General features: G+C 32.3%; 4 protein-coding genes across 4 annotated transcripts; 3 read left to right on the top strand and 1 right to left on the bottom strand.

Moving 5' to 3' along the window:
* Positions 1-349: 349 nt before the first annotated feature.
* LOC125865516 (casparian strip membrane protein 1) lies at positions 350-2,021 on the top strand. Its single transcript, XM_049545713.1, has 3 exons — positions 350-715; positions 1,006-1,129; positions 1,456-2,021. The coding sequence occupies exons 1-3, from the start codon at positions 417-419 to the stop codon at positions 1,669-1,671; spliced, it is 639 nt and encodes a 212-aa protein (XP_049401670.1). The 5' UTR covers positions 350-416; the 3' UTR covers positions 1,672-2,021.
* An 814-nt stretch (positions 2,022-2,835) lies between these two features.
* On the top strand, positions 2,836-6,208 carry LOC125866326 (small RNA-binding protein 11, chloroplastic). Its single transcript, XM_049546676.1, has 4 exons — positions 2,836-3,024; positions 5,627-5,695; positions 5,779-5,885; positions 5,970-6,208. The coding sequence occupies exons 1-4, from the start codon at positions 2,916-2,918 to the stop codon at positions 6,072-6,074; spliced, it is 390 nt and encodes a 129-aa protein (XP_049402633.1). The 5' UTR covers positions 2,836-2,915; the 3' UTR covers positions 6,075-6,208.
* Positions 6,209-7,410: 1,202 nt separating this feature from the next.
* On the bottom strand, positions 7,411-8,975 carry LOC125865130 (probable F-box protein At2g36090). The gene has a single exon (XM_049545308.1). It carries the CDS (start codon positions 8,909-8,911, stop codon positions 7,745-7,747), a length of 1,167 nt encoding a protein of 388 aa, XP_049401265.1. The 5' UTR covers positions 8,912-8,975; the 3' UTR covers positions 7,411-7,744.
* Positions 8,976-14,105: 5,130 nt separating this feature from the next.
* LOC125865179 (uncharacterized) lies at positions 14,106-16,780 on the top strand. Its single transcript, XM_049545368.1, has 4 exons — positions 14,106-14,204; positions 14,966-15,111; positions 15,216-15,378; positions 16,372-16,780. Exons 2-4 carry the CDS (start codon positions 14,974-14,976, stop codon positions 16,569-16,571), a joined length of 501 nt encoding a protein of 166 aa, XP_049401325.1. The 5' UTR covers positions 14,106-14,204; positions 14,966-14,973; the 3' UTR covers positions 16,572-16,780.
* The last annotated feature ends 200 nt before the right edge of the window (positions 16,781-16,980 follow it).

Below are 16,980 nucleotides of genomic sequence, written 5' to 3'. Positions count from 1 at the left end.
AGTTGACATCATTAATACTTTCTTGTGTTCAAATTTATATAATACAATTCAAATTTTGAGAGTCAAACAGTTTAATTTTGACGACATGAAATATTCAAATTCTTTGAAATAAAATGTATATGACAAAATTACAGCAGAAGATAGGCTCATTTGAATTTCGAAATTCAAAAGTATCACATAAATTGGGATAATCACATTTTCATTTACTACCTAGTAGCTACTAGTACTATTTAATTAAATAACCACTCTTCTTGCTCCATTACCAAAATAATAAAAAGTCATTATTATAATAAGTCCATCTTACAAATCCACCCTATATAAGTTCTACTTCCTATTGCTCTTCTCATCACAATCAAGTAAATAGCCACTCAATCCTTCATTTAAATTCTAGCCACTTTTTATTCTTTCAATTACAAATGGAGAAAAGTGAATCAACCAAAGTTGATGTTGTGGAAACCAACAAAGAAAAGAAAGGAAAAGCCCCACTTTTAGGAACAGCAGCTCCTGTAATTGTTGCTGCTGTTGGTCATGATGGACATGCAAAAGGAGGTGGTGCTAAAAGAGGAATTGCAATTTTTGACCTTATTTTAAGAATAGCTGCTTTTGCTTCTGCATTAGGTGCTACTGTGGCTATGGCTACTACTGAAGAAACTCTACCCTTTTTCACTCAGTTCTTTCAGTTCGAAGCTAGCTATGACGATCTTCCAACTTTTACGTAAGCAAATCAATAGCCTGTTTGATCAAACTTTCAAAATCTACTTATTTTAAAAGTTCTCTTAAAAAAAGAACATTTGGCTAATAACATTTGCCAAGAATTCAAAAAACACTTTTTTTTTCCTACTAACTTGACTAAACACGTCAATATCTAAAATAAACACTTTTGACTTCTCGTCTAATATTGGCTATTGCCTACTTTTTAAAATTTATTTATGTGCATGATATGTAAATAATTTTACTACATTATATATATGGGAATTAATTAATTAATTTTGCTATATTTTACAGGTTTTTTGTGGTAGGTATGGGAATAGTTGTTGCATACCTTATCCTCTCTGTACCTTTTTCTATAGTGTGCATTGTACGACCCCATGCAGTTGTACCAAGGCTCCTCCTCATTATATTTGATACGGTATGTATAATTTTCTGTAAGCAGTATCGATTTACTATCAGAGGTCAAATATATTCTTGTCGTTACAAAATTAATCCAAATATGCTCTTCTTCATTAACTACATAAGCTTTCCAACTAATGTACCTTTTTTTACAAGGGAAGATCGTTGAATTTGCACATAGATTATGTAAAATAGTCTAAATTATGTAGCGAATGACACATAACGATACATTTTTTTAAAAGGGTGTCTCCGCCACTGATTGAAAGTTCTATTGAACATATTTAAATTTATACAAAAGTGGTTAATTTTTTTTTAAAGTGTTATGTTTTTTTGATAATTTTGAAGGTGATTATTGCATTGGCAACGAGTGCAGCAGGGTCATCAGCAGCCATAGTGTATTTGGCTCACAATGGAAACCAAGATGCAAATTGGCTAGCAATTTGCCAGCAATTTGGTGATTTCTGCCAAAGGGCCAGTGGAGCCGTGGTGGCCTCCTTTGTCACGGTGGTGCTCTTGATCCTCATGGTGGTTCTATCTGCTTCCGCTCTTCGAAGACACTAAGGACGAGTTCGTATTTATGGAAAAAGAAAAAAAAAGTATTTGCTACTGCTTACAACACCTTCATTCACTCGTCTCGTTGTATATTGAAAAAATAATTAGTGCTATATTGGATTGTAAGTGTTATGTGTTTCTTTTGTTTTGTTAAGGTGTGGATGTTGTGCTTCTGTGTTTATTAAAAAGGGGGAAATTTGGGAAGTCTCGTAAATCATAATTGGTAAATTCAGGGAATCTATATTGCAAATTATGCTGTAATTTTCATAGTGAACTTTATATATTGTACTTTTCAATTTTCATCCATGTATTATGACTATATTTCAATATTCATCTATGTATTGTCCGTATTTTAACTTTTATTAAGAGTAAAAAATATAGGGAAAATTGTATGAAACAACAAACTATTAATTCAAATTAATTGTTATAGCCATAATTTATTTTATTTGTAATTCGCAGCAAACATCTCATTTTTTTGCCATCTGATTCGATATACAATTAGTCATTTTTGGTATACAATTACTCATTTTATACATTTTGGTATAAAATGTGTTTTGTGTTTGTATAAAGCGAGAGAAAAGTGTATTTACAAATACAAATACATATATTTTGGTCCTATACACTTATAATTATACAAATACAGATCTTATTATATAAATTACAATGCATAAATGAATTTATACAAAACTGAACAATTTGTATAAAATTGGATGTATCTACTGAATTATACAAATCAAAAGCTCCACATCAAACATAAAGTTTGCTATGAAGCGCAATTATGCAAACTATAGATATAACATACAAATATGATTTTTATATTTGCTATATGTGAAAGTTGCTCAAAAATATATTTAAGTTTTTCGATTTTTTGAGTTTATTACTTGAATTATCAGATATATGATTTTCGTACATGTGTTTGTAGAAACACACCAATCAATGATGATGTTTCACGTAGATAAAGTAAACAACTGATAGTTGAAGCGTATTTTGATAAATTTGGTGATAGATGATTAAAAATAGCAAGTAAATATATAGTATATGTATATAATCATGTATAAGTAGTATATAATTTATGTATATCTATCTATTTGAAAAAAGAAAATGTTAAATTTGACCGGCTATTTATGTAAAGGCCATGAGTCCAAATTCTCAAATAGTACTAAATTCAAGCCCAAAATCTAATTACTTCAAAGTCCATCTCATTCTTCACTTTGACATTCAGCTTTCACTCTCTCTCTCTACGCAGCACAACAATGGCTGCCTTGAGAAAATTATTATTACCCAAAAATACAAGTGTTGTAATATCAAACTCTGCAATTTTCCTTTCTCGCAGAGGCATAGCTTCTAAGCTATTTGTTGGAGGTATTTGTTCTTCTTCTTTTTTATAAACACATGTATAGACGATTGTTTTTTAGAAATTCATATGAAAGAGTTTAGTTTTGTAATGAATTTGTAATTATTTGATAAAAAAAATGATATTTTTTTGGTTTAGTTTGCCTCTATAGCGCTGTTGACTAGGTATTTATGCTTTGCAATTGGGTTTATGAAGGGTTTATGGGTCTGTTATTGAATAACGTAGTAATAAAGAAGGGTTGTATGCAGATGAATTGAATTATTTGTGTACTTTGATTATCATATTGTTTTGTTGCCATGTTACTTTTTTCGGACCTGCTTTGAAATGTTTTGCCTTGAGCAAAGGGTCTATCGGAAATAGCCTCTCTATACGTCTCTAGGAAGGGCTAAGGGGTAAGGTCTGCATATACTTTACCATGGATCCCACTTGTGGAATTAGGCGGGGTTTCTTGTAGTAGTTGTCAAAACTCTTGCAAAGAGGTATGTTGGATCCTCTTGGAGTATTTATTTAGATGGAGAATGATTCTCCTCTGGCAATCAAAAGAGGAGAAAAGAACCGAAACATAGGAGCTAATCTTAAATCACCTACTCGATTGACAAGCAGAAATTTTCTTCCTAGTGTATTTGCGTTAAGTGTAACTGTGTAAGCGAGAAGTGAAATAACAAGTATGAAGCAAGAGTTACTTCCGTCATTAGTTATAAAATTTGTTGCTTAGTTGGAAGGACAATCGTTTAATTTTTGCATCCATGGTATGGCCTAGTAGTGAGTAAAGTGGGTTGAGAACCACGAGGTCTCCGGTTTCAATTCCTTGGAGGCTAAAACACTAGGTTATTTCTTTCCACCAAGCTTTCATAGACAGTTACTCGATACCTTTGTTGGTGGGAGGTAGCAAGTATTCCATGAAGTTAGTCAAGGACCCAAGGTGCCCATAAGCTAGTCTAAAATCCCACAGTTCAAAACAAAAATAGGATGGATAGTCAGAGTACGCTGTGGAAAGGGAACTTTAAGGAAGATTAGGACAAGATCATACTGCTTTGGGGTTAAAACAATCAGTCTTTTTCTCATTTTAGGTCTAAAGGCAACCTTGAAAAATCTTTCTGATATTGCCTACTTGCAATACAAAAATTATTCGAGAAACTATATTGCGAAATTCAAACAAATTGTTTTAACATATTCTCTACTCTTTTGAGTAGAAACGTAAACAAGCATGATCAGTAGCCTAATTAGCATAAGTATCTGGAAAAGGATGGACGAAAAGCATTTGCAATGGCCGAAACGAAGATTCAGGGGTCCTTCTGTAAAAAATATCATGGAACTTACTCGGCGTATGATTAGGACATAGGTAATAGATATTAGATACTATAGGTTGGCGTTTGGTTGCAAAAAAAGAGTCTAACCTCATTAACTTCAATTGAAATGGCCATTTATCTTTTCATTTAGAACTCCAGATCTTTCATCTGGTTGGTTTTTACCTGAAATGGGGAATAACACGGGGATACATGATATTTTCGGTTAGCAGTGCACTGTTTTCGGTATTAGCTCTCACCTTTCAAAATTCATACTACTACAATTTCCTCCCTTACAATCTGACTTATTATAGTCCTGTTTTAGTCCATCTATTTAGTGTTGGCACTTGGCTAACTGAGTTTTTACAATGCAGCTATACTTGCAGCCCCCCAAAGAACCTCTAATGTAGCTTCTACAGATATTATGACATGACAAATAAAAAACAATATCAATAAATCTTCAAAAGCTTTCTATATGTCTAGAGCAGCTTACTCAGTTTAGCACAACATATATAAATCATCTTTAATTATCTTGATATCACAAAGGAGCTTTTTCCAATCTGTTCCGTTGCAATTTATGTGACAATCTTTCCTTTTTAGTCAGACCCATAAAAATGACATCTTTTTATATTTGGTCCAACAATTTAACTTTAAACTTTCTTTTCACTTTATCCTTAATGAGATGATTCATAGCCACACAAATATTTACGACTTATTTTAGACCATAAGTTTCAAAAGTCTTTCTTTCATTCTTAAAACAACAATGATTTGTCTAGCTATGATTGTGTGGCCTTAAACAACTATTACAGAGTTGATCTTGATTAGTTCCGCCACATAGTCAAATGGCTTATTTAGAAAATTATCTAAGTTGTCAAGATCTTAACTTTAACTGCAGACAAACACCTTACCAGTTGAAGAACTCCGCTACACTTGCCATTTATCAGTATTAGAGGATAGCATGTACTTTCCATGTGTTCAAGATTTTATACTTTAATTACTTTCAGGAAACACAGGAAGAAACACTGGTTTGCACTTTACAGTGTGGTTTCCCTAATTGTGTTGGAACGATGTTGTGAACAGCTTATATTCTTGTACTGTGAAACTGGAGATATATGTCTCATTCCTTTCAGAAATAACCAATCGACAGAAACAAGTTGTTGCCAAAAGGCTGACCATCTCACCCTCTTTAGAAGGCTAAAGGACTCGTTACCCACTGCTCTGCCATCGGAAAGAGAAATGAACAATATAAAGATCATTGTCCACTTCAACCCAAAAAAAAAATCATAATCGAAAGAAACAAACTTATGAGATATTGTTATTTCAGGCCTCTCATTTTACACCACAGAGAAGGCACTGTCAGAGGCATTTTCTCAACATGGTCAAGTTATTGAAGGTGAACAAATAAACATATGTTGAGTTCTCTTTTAGATATAGTAGGACTTCACGTCTTTAGTTTAACCTTGTTTTATTTGCCAGCTAAAATTGTGACGGACAGAGTCTCAGACAGATCCAAGGGTTTTGGATTTGTCACCTATGCATCTGAAGATGAAGCGGAGAAGGCCTTGCAAGAAATGAATGGCAAGGTACGTCCATATTATCGCTGTATCTGTTTTTGATGTGTACTATTATGTTCATTATCGTTCAATAATGTATATCGAATGATGCAGCCTCTTAATGGACGAGTTGTCTTTGTGGACTACGCAAAGCCTAAAACTGATGGTGGTGGCATGCCAATAGCCCGAGGTCCCCCTGAGCCACCAGTAGAACAATGAAAGTTACCAAACAAACCACTCTGACTGTGTGCTGCTAGAGTTGCAAGCCTTGCTCTTGCAAAATGATTAATCTGGAGAGCGTCGTTTCTCGTTTGGCCGGCAACCAAGAACTATACAAATATATTGTAAGTCACCACTAGTCAAAAGAAGTTAGTTGTCTTTTTTTCAAATATGAGTGAAAAATTTATGTTACTGCAATTGTAATGACTGCAAGATTGGCTCAAATATGAAAATTATCTGTCATTAATCTATGTCATTATGTTATACTCTACTATTAGAACAAAATATATGGAAATCTTGCAGTAGTTAATTTGCCACTAATCTATTCTCCCTTGAATTTACTTTTTTTTTTTTTCGGGGGTGAGTGGGTGGTTTGGGTGGGTAGGTGGAAGGCATTAACTCATATTATATAATTATAAATACACGTTTTAAATTAAAAAGTCATCCTTACGTTTCGGATAAAGAAAAAAAATAGCCTATTTTTGACTCCAACAAAATTCCATGTGAACTTTTGAAGGCTGAAAAGTACTGTTCTCTAAAAGAGAAATTGAAAGGGCATCTATTTACAAGTTTCGTGCAGGCAAGGAAATTGAAATATTTTTCTTGAACGGAGGGTCTATCGAGAGGCAAGGTCCGCAGCCACTCTAGCTATGCAGGCAAGGATCAAATTTGGTGATGAAAGGATAGTTCCAGTGCACAAAGCATCTCAAGTTCGGAGAAGGTTACATTGTGATGTAGGTAGCTTATCCTACCAAATACAAGCATTAGTTACTGCTTTCATGACTTAAATTTGTGACCTATAATAAATAACTCGAAGATAAAGATAATTTTATCGTTTCTCTAAGAATATACATTAATGTGATTGTAGAGCTGCATTAACTCATGAATTAGGTGGTGAACTTTGAACTTTCATAATGTAACATCGTTCTAGTTGTCCAACATTATTTAATTGTAATAGAGAAATAATGATGTGTTGTATTGTTTTCATCGAAGTGAGAAAGACATGTCCATAAATATCTACTTACTATTGAGCATTTGATAGAACTGTGCTTATGATTAATGGGTGTCAAAATTTTAGTATCTTCCATCTTAAAAATAAAAAGAAAGGATGAGCTATATCTTTATAAAATATACTCCCTCTGTGTTAAGATAGTATTTGATTGGAAATGAAATTCAAGATAAAAAGAAATTACGATTCAAAATAAGTCATAGGCATTTGTACGATTATAATTCATCTCACCAAGAATGAAATGTGAAATTTAAAATTATACCATTTATAAATAAGAAAATTCGACCTTTTTTGAAACAAAGTAAAAAAAGAAAGTACTATTACATATAATTGGAGCATAGGAAGCAAGTATTACTACCTTCTTGCCTCTTGGTTCTTCACGGATCAACAATAAAATTATCTTCATGTTATTTATAGGTCATGAGTTCAAGCAATAGAAACAACTATTAATATTTACATTGGAATAAATTGTCTATCACACCCTTCGGGTGCAGTTCTTCCTCGATCACTACTAACACGAGATCTTTTATGCACCAGACTATTCTATTTTCTCTCTCTTTTATCTCATTATAAATATATGATATATATACCCTTAAATGATAATTACAAGTATTTTTGTAAATTATATAAAATATATTATTTTTTTTATTTCTCTCTTTTTTTATCTACTCAAACAAAATAGAAAACACCAAAAAGCCACAAAAATTAATATACCAAATGCAACACATAAACTATCTAATGTCCCTTCTCTAATCAACTTCTTCTCTCTTCTTTCCTTTCTCATTTCCAAAAACTCTTTATACCTCTTCCTTCCTATTTCACCTCTATTAGCTCCATTTCCCCTTTTACCCTCCAATACCTTTTGTAAAATTACCAAACTCTCCCTCCCATTCAAATGAGTTCCATCCATGTCCTCCACTCCCAAACTCACTTCCCTCACCTGCATTTCTCCTACCTCAGATCCACCACACGTGACAACTATCTCACACTGCACGTGACCTCTCTTTTGATCAACGGTCAGGATTGAAGTAAAGCGTACCTGCACTTCGCCGGTTAACCAGTGCCGTTGTACGGAAACAGACTTGAAGGAGGAGAGGTTTATCGATCGCCGGCCGATCGGATCAATCAGAATCCAACTCAACGTCATGTGTTCAATCAGATCCGTACACGTGTCGTCGTCGCTCGGGTGTTTGATCGGCGTTGAAATCACCTCCTTTGGATCTATCATGTCGATTCTGAACGGCGAGGATTGGAACCAACTCGACGTCGTTTCAGTCTCCTGTACGTTACTGAAAATCGCTTTGTTTTTGTAGTGTATATCGACGGCCGATAATAATTCCGGCGGCGAAGATGAACGGTTTGAAATTGAATTTGTGTGTTGAATAATCCACTGTTTCCGATTCCGATTAAACAAACACACGGCGAAAAAGTTTGAAAGGATTATATATATTGTAGATCTCAGCGACGTCAAATTCTCTGACTCTAAATCGTGAATTTGCTTATTCTCGGAGGAAGGGAGAGAGAAGGACTGAGAGTAGAAGGTACGGTGACCGGCGTCGGGGAAGGTGGAGATGACGTGGCTGATACGAGGAGTGGCGGTAGACGGCCAAGTGGAGTGGCATACACGTGACCATAAGTGGTTTTCTGATGAAAGGTGGTGGAGAGTGACGGAGGAACAGCTGGTGGAAGCTAGAGTTGGTCCGTCGAGTCGAGTGAGGATATGAGCTTCGATGATATATGGATGCAAATCGGAAAAACCAGTTGCGCCGCCGTCTTCCGCCGTGACCGTGGTGGTGGTGATTGGTGGGCTATGGAGTGAGGAAGTCATTTGAGAAGTGTGAAATTCTGGCTTATTTGGGAGTTTGAACTTTGAAGTTGTGTTGTATTTATAGGTGCCTGCCAAGGGAAATGGAAAGGGAAAAATTTGAGGAAAATGCCCTTTGTATTATCAATAATTACGGAAACTTAGTTAGTCGCTGCCACTGCGGGGACTCGTGAATATATGAATTTTAATCTTAATATATGATGGTTTCTCTATTTTTAATGTATCATCAGAGATGGAGCTAGGTGTGGGGTTTGTAGGTTTGGATGAATCCAGTATTTTTTTTGGAGACTTTGTATTTGTACTAGAAAATTAAATAAATATATATGTATATTAATTTATGAATCCCTAGCATAAATGATTGACGATGTATAGATACTTTTCACGCTAGAGTTGTGGGTTCGAACCCCCTTTCTTTCTTTTAAAGGAAATTTAGAACCCCCAAATTCTTAATCATGACTTCGCCTCTGTGTCACATATTCTGTTGTTTATGAAGTAAATTAGTTAGGAGTTTTAAACTATACGTCCAGTCAAATATACTTGAATAAACTAAAATAATAATAATATATTCAGTATAATTCAACTAATGAAATTTAAGTAAGGTTACGAGTATGCAACCTTACGAAGATAAAAACGTTTCTGATAGAATCTCGAATTAAATAAAACATAACAAAATTTATGTATGAGAAGAAAATACAGTAATAAAAAAGTCATAACGAAATCAAACTAAACAAATATCGACGTTCAAATTTTAATTAATTACTTGACTATTAAATGTAGCTTTCGTGGATGGTCCTGAAATAGAAGCCAATGGAAGGGGAATTACGTACGCGATCTTAATAAAATAATAGAAGTACATGCAGGAGTCCACAAAAAAATCAATTGCCGGTGTTTTAACGCTAGCCTTGTATTTGCTTTCTTAATTTTATCCTTAAAAAAATTATGATCTGAATGAACATATATAAACCCTATAATACATAATTTTTTTTGTTTTAATTTGTTTAATCTATTTTTTATTATAATGAAAAAAATAATACGTATTATTTTTGTTTTAATTTGTTTAATCTATTTTTTATTATAATGAAAAAAAAATACGTATTATAGGATTATATATATATTCATTCAAAACATAATTTTTTGACGGAGGGAGTGTACGAGTAGTATATCGATCAACCAAAAAGTCTACATCATTATTTGTCATGCATATTCTACTATTGTACTAACCTTTTTTTTTATAATGCATTACTTGTGTAACCCACTTTCAATTCTCTTAAAAAAAATGAAAGAAGGAAAAAATATTATGTATTCCGTTTTATTTTATATGAATTACTTTGACTTAGCATAAAGTTTAAGATAACAGATAAGATTTTTGAAATTTGTGGTATAAAATAAATGATAGATGTTTGTGTGGCTATAAAATCATTTCATTTAGTGTAAAATGGACATTTTAAGGTTAAATTATTACTTAATATAGATATACATCATTCTTTTTGAGACCGACAAAAAAGGAAAATAAGTCATATAATGGAATAATATTTTTATCTCAATTTATGTGGTATAGTTCAAATTTTGATCGTGAATTTAGACATGAAATCTTTAAATTTTTTGAAATAAAATTTACATATTTGAAAACTACATAAAAAGTATTTTTATATCACGATAAATGACAATTCAAAATATATGAAAAATTACTATTAAAGAAAAATACATTTGAATTTCCAAATTCATAAAGTACTACATAAATTAAGACAAAGGAACTAAGAAGTAATATGTTACTATAAGTACACGTTTAAAATTCGAACCCTGCATCAAGGAAACTAACTTTAATATTTAAGAAGAATTTAGAGAAGTATAAAAAACAAACTTATCATCTCCGAGTTTCGAAGATTGCGTTGATCCAAAGAGATTAGCTATAGATAGATTTTTCGATTATAAAAAAGTATAAGAAAAATGGTCAAACTAGAAGTCGTTTTCGACGTGCATCACACTGTAAAAAATATAATTGTGTTTCTTAGTGGTTTGACTAACTGACTCTTTATTGGATCTTTTTTGTGATATTTTAAGTTAATGGGCGTTGAACCCCTGTTGCATTTATCTGTGACAAATTCACATATTTCAACTTGGCAAATTGTTATAACTTATATTAGAATTAAAAAATAAATAAAGGTATTATGAATTCTTTAATTTACTTATAAGGTCAATGGGTGCTTGTGTAACTGTTTTTTAGTAATCATGTGTTCAAAATAGTAATCTCAAAAATTGAGAAATTAATGTTGACTTAATCTTTTGAGCCCACAAATATCATTGTGTCCCCTTAGGTAATTGATGCATTGAGTTATTGTTTCTCAAAAATAAAATATATATGCTTGTTATTAGAATAGTGGTATCTTAAATGTTGATAATTTTACTAAACTTAAAGACATGAATAATAAATCACACAAAAATTCGATATTTGTTTATAAGAAAGTATGTAGAAAAGTTCGGAAAATTGATTTCGAAAACTTAAGCTAATTCTCTGAATTTATAGCTAACGAAGGATAAGGTGAATTACATGTACTATTATGTCTTAACGAAAGAGTCACAACCTATTCAAAAAAAAATTAAAAAAAATTCATACGTTAATTTATAGTCGTCTAATATATGTTGTTTACTAGTCATGAAAGCAAAATTTTCAAATAATAACTTATTTCTTTTCAGATTTTTATGGGTAAAAAATATTAAAAATAAATTTGTAGGATATAAAATTAAGTACAAAATACAATATAACTATGTCAGTCTTCGTTTTGGTTCCGCTTTCTCCTATCTTATAGTAATCTAGTGGAGAATTAAATTTAAAGTTTGATTATTCATCAATGACATCTTTGGTACTTAAATCTATAAAAATTGCAGCATGAGACAAAGTATTTTTGTGTATTAAATTGTTTGTAAGGGTCAACTTTGATTTCAATCTTCGAAAAGCCATTGATTCCAACTATCGTTTATATATATGATTCATACTAAATCTGACCAACTGTAATTTTGCATTAGAATTTGTTTTAGCGAAGTAGTTTATGTATCACCTCCTTTAATATGTACAACTATATGTATCTATTAATTTAAATAATTTTATATTTAAAGTTATCTCTGAGTTACTAGAAGGTAATTCAACTATGAATCTCCTTACAAATCAAGCTCAAGAGTAAAAAGTAACAAATGAATGGGTTGGACTGAATTTGAGCGGATCAAAATTAACTGAGTTAATCTTAACATAACTTATTCTTCCTTTCATAATTTATCTATAAATATCTCTCGAAGGAACTCAATTCAATTTATAAATAACCATAAGATATCACTTTTTCCTTAATATCTATCTTGCTTGAAGTTTTACAAGGAAATTTGAATGTCTTGTGTCTTCTCGAATTGGGGCATTATGTGTTTGGCAATAGCATTAAGTTTGAATTAGAGCATGTTTGAATTGGCTTAAAAAAATAGCTTTTAAGTCAAAAATAAAAAGTTAAACTTAAATGACTTTTATAAATCTTTAAGGTTACCATTTCTTAATTTTTTTTCTTCTTAAAATTCTTATAAATTTAATTTAATTGAATTAATTGATTATTCTTTGAATTACCATGACGTTTCACCTTATTTAAATAAAATAGGGATGTAAACAGTATCTACGTTTAATCTTACAATATTTTTTTAGTCTCATAGTCCACTAATGTCTTATAAGGATGTTCAAATTAATTCATAAAAAAATGTATCAAAATATTTTCAAATACATTTTATTTATTTAATATGTTGCATACGGTCTATAGGCATAATAAAAGTAATTTTATCAAATACCAAAAATTATAAGGGATAATTTCAGAGATCTCTCTTCAGATTTCGCTCTATAACACTCACATTTCTAGTGTTTTAAGATATTACGTATACCTCCCTTATTTTGATTTTTGGTAACTATTCTTTATATATATTTAAAATAAATATAAATTAATTATAATTTGACATATTTACCCTTTTTTATAATAGTTTCTTCATATTATTAAAAATGACTTATTTAATAAATAATTTTTAAAAAAACTAACACAAATAAATTAATATATAGATACATGTATTCATTTTACCGAACAAAGTTTGAAGGTGTGCAAATAAAGTGAACTAATCCACTGGTGATTTAATTCACGCTAAGCTATTATTTTCACCAAACATTAGCTCGTCATCTTCATCTTCATCTTGCCAATTCATGGGTGATTTCTTCAAATCAAAGGTGAAAATGGACTCCCCGAGAAAGGAATCAGATGAGAACGGTCAATTTGGTTTACTTAAATATTTCCGCTAGTTAAGAAAGAAAAATGATTCAAGAAATAGAGATAAAATCATCCTATATTAGATCTAAGCTTGCATGAGAGATCAACAACTAGAGGAAGTTGTTGATTTCTCAAAGCAATCGAATTTGTAAGTTCTAAAGCGACGATATAATTATTGATTGCAGTGGCTAAGTCAATTCATCTTTCTTTCACTTCTAATACTCCAAAACATCTCCCATATGTTTGAAAATTAGGTGGTCTAATATTAACCATAAAAAATTAAAAGGACGAGCATCAAGTAGGACGATTAATGTCTATGTACGTTTATGTTTTAGATTCAATTAGGCTTTAATAACTATGATATTATCAGTAATGAGTAGCAAGTAGATTTCAAATCAATACAAAAATTATGATAGCGTGTCGAAGCTCTATTATTGGTTTTAGGAGGAAGAAGGTTATGTTGCTAGAAAAGAATTGTGACGGAGAAGGGTTGCATACCCACTTTCTTTGGGGAAAAAGTTTATTATAAAAAAGGATAAATATGTGAAATTACAATTAATTTATATTTATTTTAAATAAATTTGAAGAATGATTATCAAAAAATCAAAATAAGGAAAATATAGGTAATATCTCAAATCACAAGGAGGGGTGAGTGTAATAGAGTAAAACCTGGAGGAGGTCTCTGAAATTATTCCAAATTATAAATTGAAGACCGTATTACTGGGTGATTGTGAAGATGGACCTTGATTAGAGTTATTAAAATATCATAATTTAAGTTTTTACTCGTTTAAGTTTGATTGCTTGATCTCTTGTGAAACGGAGCGCTGATAAATATAAAATATTTATCGATATTTATCAAATTTTACACTGGTATAATTCTAGATTTCTGTAGTTCACATTTTTATTATATTTGTCACTGTTGTGCTGGTTCACCAGATTTGAATGAACGAGGGTGCGGCGGCTCCAGTATCCATCTTTCCCCAATCTCTTTTGGCGGAGCTGCTTCACTACTGGTAAGTTATCGGTAATAATTATGCACATTATTTTTAAAAAATTGGGTTAGTGGAATGGGAAATGGAGTACGGGATTACAAGCTGCGAAATCATATCTTTAAGGTGAAAATTCAGGTAGTTAATCAACTGAGCAACTGAGATTTCCCCCTAATTGTGCATGTTGGAATATGAATTGTGTAGAGTTTATTTGTGATGACAATATGTTTGATGATTTGCCTGAAAGAGAAGATACACAAACATGAACTAAATGTGATATTTTTGGAATGAAGTCTTTGCACTAGATGTATTATACATGATTGAACTTGCAACAAAGGTGATCTGTTTGTAGTTACATTGGCATTCTGTTTTAACAGAGAAGTGTGTGTGTAATATTTCCTTCATTGGTAGATTGTTAACATCAAACAGTTTATTTATAAGTCTCATAAATGACTTTAGGATGTTAGAATTGCTTTCGTGATGAACGTAGGAAGACGGTGTGATCAAGGAGACATATTTTGATTCATCGTGATTTTTGGTTTAAGTCTAGTGGCAGAATTTGGATTTTTCAATGACACTTAAACTAAATTTCTCCTTCGTGCACCCTTTATTTTGTTTTATTTCTTATGGAAACTAACTAGTTCTTTAGTTAGCGAGAGAACCAGTTACTGTAGGTCGTTTATTTCTCACGTTGCATCTTGTGAACGGTTATTCCACGCGTGTATGTATGTTGTTTGGTCATGTACTAACTTGGAGTTTATGCATTACATGTAATGGTACTTCAGGACTCAAAATGAAGTTGAAGGTAGTTTGGAGGAAAGTATCTGATTATGTTCGATACGATCTGAAGGAGATTGCTTTTCCTTCATCTTTACCGGACCCTCCTCACTTCAAAAAACGTAGGAAACTAACTTTGAAGGAGCGCTATCTTGTGAGTGTTTGTTTTGTTTTTCTTTCTGGTAAAATCTTTTGGTAATGAATTTTTGTGATGCATTTATCAGTAATTACTGTCTAATCTTGGTAGTATTGATTCAGGTGCTTAAGGAAGCGTCTAGGCTTTATGCTGCAAGCTGGGTGAGGGACATTGGTCCTGAACTTCGACCCAATGATTACAAAAAGAAGCGTGAGATTGAAGGCGAGTTGGATGGAGGAAATGGTAATGGAAAAGAGAAGGAACCCTCAACATTGGAGGATTTAGGTAAAATACCTTACTAGTTGTCTTTCATGTATGATTGCTTTTCTTTCAATTAAATACACGGAAACTTTAGATATGCTGGATCAATAGAGGTACTTTTTGACTCAACATATTGTAAACGATATGTCCGTATATACATTCGAGAACATCCTTCCTACTTCTTTCTGGTTTGAATGGTGTGAGTCAGTGATATTAAAAGCAAAAAGTGCAAAAAAGCGACAAGGTCTATAGGGATTGAAGTGAAAAGTGAAGCGCATGTTTCCTTAAATGAAGCACACAGTTGTTGTTTGCGATTATAGTTATATTTTCTTGCTTTACATATGATTATTTGATTTGTCTTTCGTTCCAGTGTTATCATTTGTCCTGTATGTTGATTTCATTACTGAATTTCAGCTAGTCACCTTTTTTTCTTGACCCTCCACATAGTCTTCTTGGATAGAATTCTAGGTAGGGTGTGTAAGCATTCATGAATAAGTGTATTCTATTTTGATCCTTTTAAATTTTAACCTAATCTCTGAGGTCCTAGTTCTTGAAACTCAGAATGAGATATGATTATATGCTCCACAAATCACAGATAATCATAGCTTGTAGCCTTGTATACTCCCAAATCCCAACGATTTCATCCTCAAAAAATTTCAGTCGCGAACCCTCAAAGCCGAAAGCTTGGGTGACTTTGAGGATGTATTCCTGGATTGACTTAAAGTTCTGTTATTTTAAATTATCCTCAGTAGTTTAGGTGTTAACAATCACGTAGCCTCTTGAGAACTTAGCCATGAGATTTTATTTTTCTGCAATGATTCTGTTATAACATGCTCCAAGAAGCTTTATATCTTATTTTCACGAAAACTGTGCAATAATATATGTTGAAAATCAACAGACTTATTTGTTGTATCCAGCTAAAGTTTCTCCCTAGTACTTTCTGTACATAAATCATTTCGGTCATGTTAAAATTGTTTCTGAATTGAGTTATGAAACATCTGCACGTTTTGTCCGTAGCTGTGGCTGCAAGAGGCGGAATGGAGACACTACGACCAGCACTGCAACGAGTTTACATGACGAGAGCTTCTGCATATAAAGATGCACTTAAAAGTTTCATACAAGGATATCAAGAAGGTATCCAACAAACAATGGAGAAAACTAAAGACTCGAAATCTTCCGAAGACACTGATGCATCCAATTCCAAAGGACCAACTTGAGTTCTAATGGACAATTTGTGAGTTATCTTTTGCAATACCAACTGCAAGAACTTGTTCGATGTCCTCCCTTGTTTCTTTCGAGTGATCACATTAAGGAGTATGTATTTCTCATTTTTGTACATAACTAGAATGCCGGTGATATAAGGAATGATATTTACATGAACAATACTTGGGTATGCTACCAGCTTCTGGGCGCTCTCTTTCTGTTCATTTTTCCTTTTGATTATCTTCTTTCTTTCCAACACATATTGGTAGAGTGATTTCATGTTATCTAAGTCTTGTGGCAGAATTACTCGATACTTATATCGGTGAGAAGTAATAGTCTAAATATGCACAAGATAATACTGACACCATCACTAGTAATAAGAGGAGAGGGAGGCTGGTTATTAGCACCTTTGATCCTTTTGGG

Source organism: Solanum stenotomum, chromosome 5 (assembly GCF_019186545.1).
Source record: "Solanum stenotomum isolate F172 chromosome 5, ASM1918654v1, whole genome shotgun sequence".
Taxonomy (NCBI): domain Eukaryota; kingdom Viridiplantae; phylum Streptophyta; class Magnoliopsida; order Solanales; family Solanaceae; genus Solanum; species Solanum stenotomum.
This window is presented reverse-complemented; position numbering and strand designations above follow the sequence as displayed.